Genomic DNA, 12681 nt, shown 5'->3' with positions numbered 1-12681 from the left:
TGCATGAACAAAATTTCTGATCTGATGATAAATTTTATTAAACATCACAATGAATTCAGCTCAAAAACATTCAGTGTGAACAGAACATTATCCTCAAGCTTTAAAATAAACATTTGGTTAATAAAACACAAGAGTCAGATCAATGTAACACTCTTCCATCTCAGGATACAGAAACAAGCCGCTAAGCATTCTGGGAAATAGTTCCCACTCCTGTCTTTTTCTTCTTTCAGTTTTTAAGTGTTAACCTAAAAACTCTGGTTTATTCAACTCTTGGAGGTTTGACAAATTTTTTTGTTTTCTCCGAAGAGTTTTTGCGGCACTAGTGGCTCATATTTTTGTGACAGTAGGCAGACAGGAAAGAGGATGAGGAGAGGGGGGAAGACATGCGACAAAGGTCGTCAGGCCCAGGAGTCGAACTCGCGACGTCCGCGTCGAGGACTAAGGCCTCCAAGCATGGGGCGTGCTAACCCCCTGCTCCACGTCTTTTTATTTGTGCATTGAACTGGACCTGGGATGGCTGACTGAGCTAAAACACATATTTCCTCTTAAAATGTGCATTATAATTGCGTTCTGCAGTGCCGCTTCCTTTGTAGCTATTCACGTGTTTCCCAGAATCTGCACATGGCTGAGAGTTTCTTGGATTATAACTAAAGAGCATCAACTCATTATTGGGTCCTCGGTTCGGTGGTAGCTGTGGGTGCTGCCCAGAGTGTTGCTGAATTTGTGTTTATTGGAGTATCTGAATGCATAAGGATGATTTCTTGATGTGACTCAGACTTCATGGGACATCTGTCGGACAGAATTAAGTAAAGCATGTAGTCCTCTGTGGTCCAGAGTCGCATTTGATACAGATTTGAAATATTTATCAGAGGAGACGCATGTCCCCTGACATCCATTGTTGTGCTGCTGTGATCTTAGTTCTGTTGTTTATGAGCATCTACTGGCTGTTAGGACGAATGATCGTTGATTGTTTAAGGTTCATATCTTCTATGTTGGAGGTCTCTGCCTCCACCCATGTGGTGATGCTTAAACAATTATGGTATAAGCATAAAAAAAAAAACACCAGGCTTCGCTCATGGAAATGACCTAGATATCACAAAACTATGCAAGGAAGCCATTAAAAAATGTATAAACTCCCTGTTAAAACAGAGCTGAGAAATCTCACTGGAGCAGAGCAGCAGCATCGCTGAAACTTTGACAGCTCTTGTAGACGACTTTACAACAAAGGTGTCAACTGAAAATGGGAGAAAAACTTTATCTGAACTTTAGAAATCCTGGAAGGAAGTCCAGGAAGTAAAATGTTGGCTCAGCAGTCGTTGAAGTAGCTCAATGCTAATTTTACACAACTTTAATTTCCTTACAGGTTTTCATGACTGAGAACTTGGAGATTCACTGACCGGCAATTTAGTGGCCAACTTCCAATTGTTTTATTTATTTATTTTATTAAATTTATTTGAGAAGAAATACATGGAAAAACTGAATAAAACAGCAGTCCTGTACCTGTACTATGGTGCTTGTAGTGTGAGCTGTAACAAATAGTATATCTAAGATACCACTAACTAAAAAAAAATGGAATAAAAGTAAAATAATTAAAGTGATATTAACAACATAAACAGAGTCCTATTCATGAATTAGAGGGATTAAAACAATAACAGCCAAAGTTTGGTTTGTTGTTTAAACATTTTAAATTTAATTTCATACTGATTTTTGACCATTAACTAAAAACACTTGTCTTTATCTTTATTTAAGATATTAAATGTTCATAAAAGAATAGCAAAATAACAATTTTTATCTTAAAAGCAGCTCAAAGTTTCAGAGCAGACTCTCTCTAGATGATAATAAATTAATACAGTAAAACTTTACAGGGCTGAGGTATCTACAAAGACAATGACATAAGAAATTAAAGCTTATTTCCTTAGTGAGACAGAAATATATTCTTTTTTTTTCATCAAGATCCTTTCAGAATAAATAACAGCTGTGGTTTACTTAATATTCATCAGCTCAGATTTACCACAAGCTTTGTTGGATGTTAAATTATTAATTCATTTGCTGAGTCTATAAAGGAGCTGTTCTGTGGTGAACGGTTATTAATTAATTAGGACATCATATGAGAGGCGGCTGCATGTAGGAGAGAGAAGTCGTAGAAAATTCAGCTCCGTGGTTAAAAGAATTTCACTAATATACCAAAAATTTTCACATTTTATCAAGTCTTCGCCATCTTTTAGTAGCTATTAGCATCAACCATAGCGTATCATTGTTCTATAGATCTACAGATGAAGGAGGTCCAGGAATGATGCGGTACGGGTCGGTAGTATTAAAACAGCGTGAAGAACCCCACTGACAGGTTCCAAACGAGGCACTAGTGGAGAAAAGATTGGATTTTTTTAGCTTACAGTGGCACAGAAAGCAAAAAGTCATGTGGAAGATGGAAGCTGGGCCTGGAGATAAAACAATTTTATCAATTAAAGGTGACCTATTATGCTTCCTTGAAGAGGTTATTATAGGTCTATGGTCTATATAAAACATGTCATTACATTTTTGCACAAACTCACTTTTAGACAGAGATTTTAGTTTGTTCAGTTCAGACTATTTTGATCTCCTTTCAGAATGAGCTGGTTTAAGGCGTCTTGTCACTTTAAATCCAAATGAGCTGCTGCCCCGTCTCCCCCCCAACTCAACCTTTACACTCAAACGTGAAAGTGGCTGCAAACAAATGCACCATTATACAACTGTACATCTTTGAAAAGCAGAAGTGGAGCCTCCTGCATAACCAACACCAAGGCAGGAAGTTGTTTCTGGGTGGAAAGTGAACAACAAAACACTTTTCTTTTCCAGTAGCCATTGTACAACAAAAATAGCAGTAAAACCAGCTGATCAAACGAGCTTGAGCTCAACTTGGGTTTCTTGGTGACAGGCTGAGGTTACTAACGGCGCAGTGCCTGGCGATTGTGACTTAACAACTGCGTGGTTTTTCCAAACACCAGAAAAATAAAAACAGCTCTATGTTATTTTTTCTAAGTGCTTCTCTGTTTGTCAGAGCAGCTGAATACCAAACAGAAGTTTAAAAATAAATAAAATCCCATTCTTTAAAATATTTTCTGTCATTTGTTATTTCTTTCTAAGAAAAGAAAGCAAATTGGTTTGAAAAAATATAGTTTTTAACCTATATCACCCAGCTCTAATGGGACTGTTAGCCAGCAGGAAAAATTCAAACACTCTGTACAAGCAGTTCATCAGTCACTCCCAAAATAAAAGAAATTCTTGCTTACATTTAATGTTTTTGTTACTAATTTGATACCTTTTCTTCCTAAGCTCATTTCTGCCACATATAGACTGAAAATAGTTATGCTAATTTCTTCCCTAAAATTAATTGATGGTGTTTTAATAATGCAACTTGTTTTAGTAAAGCCAAAAATATCTCAAGTAAATTGTAATTATGCTTTAGTTCAGTTATTTTAGATCAACTCGAATGTTTGACATTGAAACTGCTCTGAGGAGTGAAAGTTTTTCCCTAAAGGTTCATATTGTTGTGTCTGTCCTCTCATACTGCAGCAACACGTTGCTTTCTATAAGCATTAACACTAACAGGTCTGACTTTGATGCAAAGCGGCAGCATTTCACCTACTAGCAAATATCAAATCCACTCTATTCTCTGGGAGAAAATCGCAACTGACTGTTGCTTTTCATTTAAGTCCTCTGCAGCTTTAAATAAAAAAGCTAAACTTATGCATTTAAAGCCACACAGCCTGCAGAGAGAACAGTGTTTGAGGCAGGATGTCATTTAGCCCTAATTAAAGCTTACAGTCATAATCACTACCTCTGCGTTCAGCCATATCTCAATGTCCCTCAGTTTGGATACTTTTCCCAGTGGCTCGCCACAGAGTGCCCACGTTTAAAGTCGTGTTAGGAGATTTTGTTTAGGCTGAGGATTATTATCAGAGCAGGAAGTGTCTGTCAGCTGCGCGCAGTGCTCGGCTCAACCTTTTGGAGTCTCAGTGGATCTGCAACGGGGCGTCAGTCTGTTCCTGCAACACAGACAGACGAGTCGGGTCAGAGAAGTTAAAGTAGAACTGCTTTGTTGGTTACAAAACACTTTTGTTCTTGATTTCAATTTAATTTCTCTTTATAAACTAAATTTAACATTGTGTTTTTCCTGTTTTGAGCTATCATTTACAATTATTTTAGTAATCAATTAATCTATCAATGATTCTGATGATTAATCAATTCATTGTATTAAAACGTTCTGCAGATTTTTTATTTAATCACTTTACCCTGTTTTATCAGATATTAGAAATGTGTTAAAAACGCAAACGAACAAACAATTCAGTTCATTTTTGAATTAAGAAAATAAACATTTTATTATCTAACATCATTTCTTGATCAGATGCATCTGCAGCTAAAAACAGTAACATCAACATTTTAAATAACTCAGCTCTTTCTGATCACAGTTTAGGACCGATCTTGTGACTATTTTTTGATTAACCACTTAATGATTGGGTAGAAAGAGGTGCATAATAGTTGATCATTTTCTTTTTACAGAATTTCAACAATGTGAAGGTGAAACTGTGGGACTTTAGGAGTTCTGAGTTAAACATTTTACAAACAAAGATGGGTTTTTTATCTTAAATGCTAAATTTACATATTTTTGTACAGCTTTGGCTCAATATCTACTTTGAGTATGTTATTCTTTCAGAAAATTGCTTTCTAGCAGAAAATCTCTCACAAAACTTGTGAGAGATTTTCTGCTAAGCAAGATTGGTGGCACCACCTGACTCACTCACTCCTTGGTTCCCTAGCAACTTACTCACTTTGTGGTTACTTAGCAACGGGCTGTTGAGTAACTAGTGCAGTAGCAGTTTCAAGTTGTGCCTCATACTTAAAAATAAAATACTGCTTAACAGCAGTGTGGAGTGAAAAACTGTGGATAAAATAACACAAGTTTGGCAGAATTTCAGATATTTAAAAAAATATATATATATAATCAATAATTATTGATATTGACTGATGTGCTTGATTTGTTTTTCAGCCATTTTGCTCAAAACTGCCGCAATCTAGTAGCTTTTAGGTGATCAGAAAAAGTTATTTTTAAAGTTTCTGACCGGTCTCCAGGTCAGTCAGGGTGGAGCTGATTTAGCTGCCAGTGAGTTTACAGTGTGAGGCTCACAAACGCATATTTTTAACACTAAAGACAGAGCAGTGAACGTAACAGACATCAGAAAACCATGGTGGTGGTGTTGTCATTGCATATTAAACTGTCGCTAACTAAAATATAACACACTACAGAGGTTTACTAAATGGCGACCGAGGCTCCGGGCAGTAGACACAGAGATGAGCTGGAATGTGTTTGTGGGTTTTGGTTTCTCCCCATTTCCAGCGAGCCACATTAGTCTCTATGGAGCAATGGCAGAAAAACACTGCTGCTGCAACCTCTCAGAAGGTATAAAAACTTATAGTTTTTTAAAATTTCACCCAAAATGCACAGCTAATGAACAGCTAACTGGAGTTTCAACATGGTTGCCCAATCCAGTCTGACAGTTACAGGAGATGTTTTACAAAATTGCTAGTTGAAACTTCTTGAGAGCAAACTGTTTGCTAATTTTAGCAATGCAATGAACAAAGATGTGATAAGAAAAAGAAAAAAAATCCACTAAGAGTGCAGAAACGTGTTGAGTCATCTGCTACCTTTTCTCATGAATTAACTTTGTTTGTTTCATTCTCAGAAACTTTGTTTCATTCTTACTGCAGACTTTTTGTGCAGACTTCCCATTTTCTGAGTGAAACACAAAATGTGACCCAAGTCTGACTTTTTCAGTCTGAACGGCCCAATTTCGATCTTTTCACCCACAAAAATATCCAATTTGTGCCACTTTAATATGATACGTATCTGGTTGTCAGAACGGTCGTGTCCCATTTTAACCGACTTTTACATCATCGACGTGAGACATGAGTCATAATTCTGCACCAGAAGTAGCCAGATGTGGTAAATTCAGACATAAACAATGAGTTTCCTTTTTCATAAGCTACCTTTGTTTTTTTCTCATCTTGTGACAATACTGTCTTTGAAATCGATCCATATTCGGCGGCGGCCATTATTACTTCTGTAAACAGTGCGCTGCTGCTTGTCAGTCGCTTTGAGGTCATAAACCGTTCACACAGAAGTCTGATTGTGGTGACATTTAATTAGTAATATGAACGACCACACAAAAAAAAGATGATTTCTGCAAAAAATGAACGTAGCCAGAAGTGCAGAAGAATCTATTATTTCAGACAGTTTAAGGTCTAAATATACAAATGACTATTAAAAATATAGCTTCAAAAAGTACAAATTATTTTGTCCACTTTACTAAGATAGATATCTGCTTCCAGTGGAACAGGCAGGTCAGAGGTTTCTGTTTCAGGAAGGACTTGTGTATCAGGAAAACATGAGAACGCTGCATAACATTAATAAACCAGGATGTCATCAAGATCCCCCGACTGTGTGGGTTGGAGAGTCAGACAGAGCAACAATGTTAGGTATTGTGTCTCTATTTGTGTGTACACAGGTACAAATTTATGTTTACTTTCACCTTCAGCCCTCTGGCTGCAGCTGAGTAAGCCTCGTTCCGCCGGTTTCACTGTACAGAAAAAACACATTTTATATATACATATATAAAATATGTCTGTTTTAATCAAGTTAATTTCAGGGTCAGTAATTAATTAATCACATTTTACAGTAATCTAAAACTATGTTTACAAAATAAGCAAACATTTTTGATTCAAAAACATCTTTTCCTCTAATTATTAGATAGACATTTGAGCTCATCTACAGAGATATTTGTTGTTTTTAAATCGTTATTTAGGTGATTCAGCCATTAGATTAGTGCTATTATACCTATTCATCTTTCAAGTGTTTCAGGAAGCTCTGGTCAAAGATACAGTACACCGATTTCACATACTTGACTAATTTCAATTAAAGTGAGTTACATTTCATTTTCCTTTGGGATCCACAAAGGATTTTTGAACTTGAATTTTGAATCCGAAAGGCTTGAAGGTCTAATATTAGCACATTCAGTCTCTGTTTTGATATGACTTGTTGATAACTCAATCTGTAACATATTTCCCTGAAGCTCCACTTAATTGCATATGCAAAAACTGATTTAAAAAAAAAAAAAAGGTTGTTGTTCTTCATAAAATGTACATTTACACTTTTAAATATTGTAACACTTGCTGCTTTATGCACAGCTTTTCCAGGATGCTTGGGCTTCCTGGCACAGTGTGCAGAGCAGGTCACATGACGCAGAGAGACAGGAAAACAAAGTAGCCTCTTTCATAATCAGCAACTTTGTAGGGAAAAACTAATTTGCTTGGTAACATATGATACAAAAGAATCTGAACATCCTAAAATACAAGTTTTACAAGCTGTGCGCAAAGAAACCTAATTGATTTTTAGGAAGTTATACAACAAAGTGCTGAACCTTTTGCTGTGGGTGTGGCTGACAGTATAATCTGCTGGTGTCAATTTTTTGACAATTGCCAACACCCAATTAGAGAAGCTCAGCATGTTCTGCATTGTTTCTCAATGATTCGGCAGAAGAACTCTGTTATGTCTTATTTAATGTTATCAGAGAGTCTTAAATTGTGCAGAGACAAGGTGAACTGAAATCAAAAGTTACAAACAACCGTGATAAAAAAATATCACAACCACAGTAACAATGTCTACCTTCTAAAATCCCATCGCTGCATTTTGTATCCACTCTACTGGCTTTTTGCTAATTGATCTTTTTTCAGAGTTCAGTTTGTGCTCAGATGTGACTGCAGCCGATACGAGAGAATCAATGGCATTTCTTTTACAGATTTTAGGGAGGAAAGGTTAACAAGAGAAGGGAGGAAACTGTTTATCTTCTTGAATGAGATTCAGGGCAGAAGATCAAAACACAAAATCTGAAGTATTTTAGTCTAGTTTCAATTGCAAATATCTTAGTACACTTGAAATAAGACAAAAGTCACTTAAAAGCAAGATATGGGAACTTGTTTTGGAAAAAGTACTAGCTCCAGTGGCAGATTATTTCACTTATTTCTCCTGTCGTTAGTAAAATAATCTGCCAGTGAAACTATTACTGTGTTATTAATATTAAGAAATAAAATAAGCTTTTATATGTTGCTGAGAAGTGACTTTAAGTTACTTTTTGTTTTATTTAATAAGATATTTGCACTAGAAGTAGGCCAAATCTTAAAAAAGTAAGATTTTCTGTTTTCACAGTGGAAAATGACAAATCCTTCGTAGGTAACTACTCTGGTTTGTGTTGGCTGAGGAGAACTGCCAAGACTTTGCATTTGTTTTGAGATGCAAATCCTGACGTTTTTTTACACTGAAACTTCCTGCTGCTTCAGCTGCCAGCTGCTGTTTTTTACTGATCAAGTCATAAAACTATTTTAAGTTATTGTTCTATAGAAAATTTCCATCATGTGGTTTAACAACATTTAAGGAAACGCGACAGAGGAACCAGAGTTTTATCCTGCTGCTAGGTGCGCAGAATAGTACAGAACTGGTCAGCTGGCTGAAAGAAGGATTCTTCCAGATTATTGTCTGGAAATATTTGCAGACAATTATCTTTCACACCTATAAGGTTTTGAAACTACAGTCAACGCGTCAGTTGCAACGAGTTACTAGCAACAGGTTTGCTAAGCAGCAGACTTACCGGCTACCTGAGCTGATAGCCTGACTAATTAAAGCAGGTACTATTATCTTATTAAACACTTAATATTCTATGAACTAGAACATAACAGACTAATAAAAGATATTCTGCAATATAAGCACTCAAAACCTTCTAGTTTTCATTCTCCTGCTTGGTTTAGTTTTTTTTTTTATCAACTTCAAAATGACTGTAATATTTGATGTGTGAAGGTTTTATTTAGAAACAGAATGAATAATTATTCAAATGATTATTCAAATGTCATATAAATATCTTAATATAGTCATATTTTAGTACAATTTTATTAAATGGCCATAAACATGCAGTAGATAAATAACTTTGTAACATCTCACAGATTTTTGTGTTTAGTTTAATCAGCTGGGGAAACAGATTCAACGTGTTCTGAAAATGTAGAAACATGTTGGTGATTTACCCAATTTTGAATGTAAAAATTCAGTTTTATTTGCATACAAAGGATGTTTAATGTCTTTTTTTGGACTTTAATCAAGAGTTTTGTTGATATGATAAAGGATTGACACTGATTTGAAGCTGATCTAGAGTTTGAACAAATCTATTATTTTTAATCAATTTTTTTGTTTTTTCTTACATGAACCCATCTTGAACCTGCCTTGCATTTCAATACTACAGAAAAATACAGTTTTTCAACAGATCTGAAGCTGTTGCACTAATACCTTCATAGAGTTACTAAATGATGAGGAAAACGCAGCGGACTCAAGTTAAGGTTAGAGTGATTGATGATGAATTTAAAACAATCCAGAGTTCAGGAAGCACAGAATGAGTGGAAAGCTAAGAGCTCATAACTGGTAGGTCAATAGATATCTGACGACAGACTAAACTTCAAGACAAGGACCCGACAAAGAACAAGGAACACCAGAGGGTTTAAATACACAGGGAGACAATCAGGGGAAAAAAGAACCAGGTGTAACTATCAAGGGGTGAAGAGACTCCACAGAGCACAGAGGTAAATAAACACACAGAAACCCAAATCCCTACAATAAATGTACTTATATTTAATGTAATTCCAGTCATTTCCAAACTAAGTGGGAATCATGTTTCATTATATATTCATTTCTTTAGAGTTTAAAAACACTGAAAAAGTTCTCATAATAAAGGCAGCTACTGCTCTGCTCTCTCAAATTATTCAGCCTCAGATCCATGGGACAAAGTGCATCTAGTTAGTTAGTTAGCTTCAATTTAATCTGCATTTTGGTCGAGGCTTCATTAAGGATGCAGATCAACTTTCCTTCCTTCCTTCCTTCTGCGATTCCTTAATCTAGGAACTGAAAGGAGAGGAGATTAAAAGTGTAGCACCCCACGCGTCTACTCTTACATTGGATCTCAAACCTTTTGTGTCTCGCATTACAATAGACCCATTACCACACACACGCACACACAGAGGGTTTAATCTGGCTGAAACATGAGGAGGATGACCTGTAAGAAGATGACCCCTGACCTGTTATGTAATGAAGTTTTGGGAGTGGGCAGTGATGCCAGAGGAAGAACACGACTGCTCTGAATCACGTCTCTTCCTCTGCTTGTGTGTGTTTTACAGAGAGGCAGAATCACGCCCGGGAGCTGGTGAAAGACGTTGACCTGTCACAGTGGGACGCTTTAGTCATCATGTCAGGAGACGGACTGCTGCACGAGGTACAGAGAGACAAATCCGTCCCTGCAGCTGAACTTAGCTACAGAGAAAGAGCCCGCCGAGAAATGAGTGGAGAAAAATACTTAAGGTTAATTTTAGGGTCATTGTAGATAGAAAAAAAAAGAAGGAGGAATAAGCTTCCATTAAAACCTTGGAAATTTTGAGAATAATCTCAGAAATGTTCTTAAAAAACAAGAACATTTCTGAGCTCCAAAAGGCAAAAGTTTGTGAGAAAAAACTTTTGAGTTTTTTTCTAGAAATCTTGGAAACTCAGAAAATTTCCAAAAGTCAAACATTGTTTTGTTTTAGAAAATTTCTGAGAATAATCTCACAATGTGTGAGTTTTCTCTGGCAGATTTTTGAGTTTTAATAAAAGATTTTGACTTTTGAAATTTTTCTTTTTTAACATTATATTTATTGAATTTTATAACATAAAACAAGTGGCAGTAAATATTTTTATTCAGATGGAGATGGAGAATGGTGGGTTTTTTAGGGGGGAAAATTAACAAAAAAAACAGAATTTTGTTCACTTTTTGGATCATATTTGCTGCATTTAGTCGAGTTTAATTAATTAAACCGCCTAAAGTCTGCTTTTAGTTACTGAACAGATGTCTTCCTATTTACGAAGCACGGTCATTAACAGATCAGTCAAACATTTTCCAATATGAAAAGATTTATAATAATTTAGCATCAATTAAAAATGAGAACTCTCCATCTGTTTCAACCATCTGCTGTCATTTTGTTGTTGTTGTTGTTGAGGGCCACTAAAAAATAGCAAAGGGGCCACATATGGCCCTCGGGCCACACTTTGGACACCCATGTGTTATTAAACAATCTGAGCAACCACTGGAATTTAAATGTAACAGAAAACAGATTTTAAAATTATATTTACTAGAGTATGGTTTTAGAAAAAAGTACTTTCATGAGTAGTTTTACTACAGCATACTTATTACTTTTATTTAAATAATACTATTATGTAGGATTGTTACTGTTACTTGAGTAAAATTTGAAATGCTAAGTTTAAAGTTTGCATCACTTACATCCAATGGCGTAATTTTATTCCTTTTAAGTAAGAATACCATTTTCCCCACCACGTTTAGCACATTTAAATAAATTTATGTTGCATTATATTACTAGAATATGTTTTCATATTTATTTAAATAGATTTAATGGGATCAAATGGTAACTAATCACTAAATCCACTGCATGCTTTAGATGTTTCTCTGCTCTAACTCACTTAGTTTCAGATAATGTCTTGATAGGTTTCCACAGAACATGATGGTGCAATGCTGACGTAATTCATTTCCTGGAATCAGGTGTTAGAGCAGAGAAATATCTAAAATATGCAGCAATATAAACCTAAAGCTGCACTCTACCAGGCAAACATAAATCCTAATGTTATATTGTTTACCTGCTCTTATTCCTCTGCTCTTAGATTATGATGAAAACTATTATGGTTTTAACATTTACCTTTTTGTGAGCAGCATAGAGGTCTGTGCTGCGGACAATCCACTAATCCAAGCTGCATTTTCTGTGTTTCAGGTGATAAATGGTCTGCTGGAAAGACCAGACTGGGAGGAGGCCGCACGCACTCCTCTGGGTATCCTTCCTGGAGGGTCAGCCAATGCCTTGGCTGCATCTGTGCATTACTACTCTGGGTGAGCCGCAAACAGGGGAAAATACTGGACTGGGATGCATTTCCAACCATTTAGGTTCACATCTTTTACTTTGATCTGAAGTCATATATCGAAAACATTCTTTATTTATTCAGGTTAGAGCTTTATTGGTAAGACTTTATTTGACGGGTTGTGAATTAGACTGACATGACACTGTCATAAACATGACATAACACCTGTAAAAAAGTGTCGTTCGGTAAATCATGACACTTTTAAGACAAAGTTAACAAAGTAGCTTAAAGCTACAGTTTAATCAATAATACTTTTATAACAAATTTATGTCAGATCATGATTTCCTGATAAATGTCAAGTTGTCATAACAAAGACATTTTGAATAATGTCAACTTTGTATTAAAAGTGTCATGATTTACTGAATGACACTTTATGACAACAGTCATAAATATTCTTGAAGACTTACTCATGTTTATGACAAGTGTCATGTCATGTTTATGACAGGTGTCATGTCATGTTTATGACATGTGTCATAAACATGCTTTATTTTGACTGATTTTTAAATGTTTGCACTCTTTTGTTGTATCATTTTGACATACATATTTTATATATATATATATATATATATATATATATATATATATATATATATATATATATATATATATATATATATATATATATATATATATATATATATATATATATATAATTT

The 12681-nt window shown here is 35.4% G+C and overlaps 1 protein-coding gene across 1 annotated transcript in view; it reads left to right on the top strand.

The window, feature by feature from the left end:
• The window catches only part of LOC122830248 (sphingosine kinase 1-like), a 41884-nt gene that overhangs the window by 21302 nt on the left and 7901 nt on the right, over positions 1–12681 (top strand). The window contains exons 3-4 of the mRNA XM_044115462.1: positions 10246–10340; positions 11881–11996. Of these exons, the coding sequence (XP_043971397.1) occupies positions 10246–10340; positions 11881–11996 (211 nt within the window). The remainder of the gene's footprint in view (positions 1–10245; positions 10341–11880; positions 11997–12681) is intronic.

Source organism: Gambusia affinis, linkage group LG04 (assembly GCF_019740435.1).
Source record: "Gambusia affinis linkage group LG04, SWU_Gaff_1.0, whole genome shotgun sequence".
Lineage (NCBI taxonomy): Eukaryota > Metazoa > Chordata > Actinopteri > Cyprinodontiformes > Poeciliidae > Gambusia > Gambusia affinis.
The sequence above is the reverse complement of the archived record's forward strand: the minus strand, read 5'-3'. Positions and strand labels throughout refer to the sequence as shown.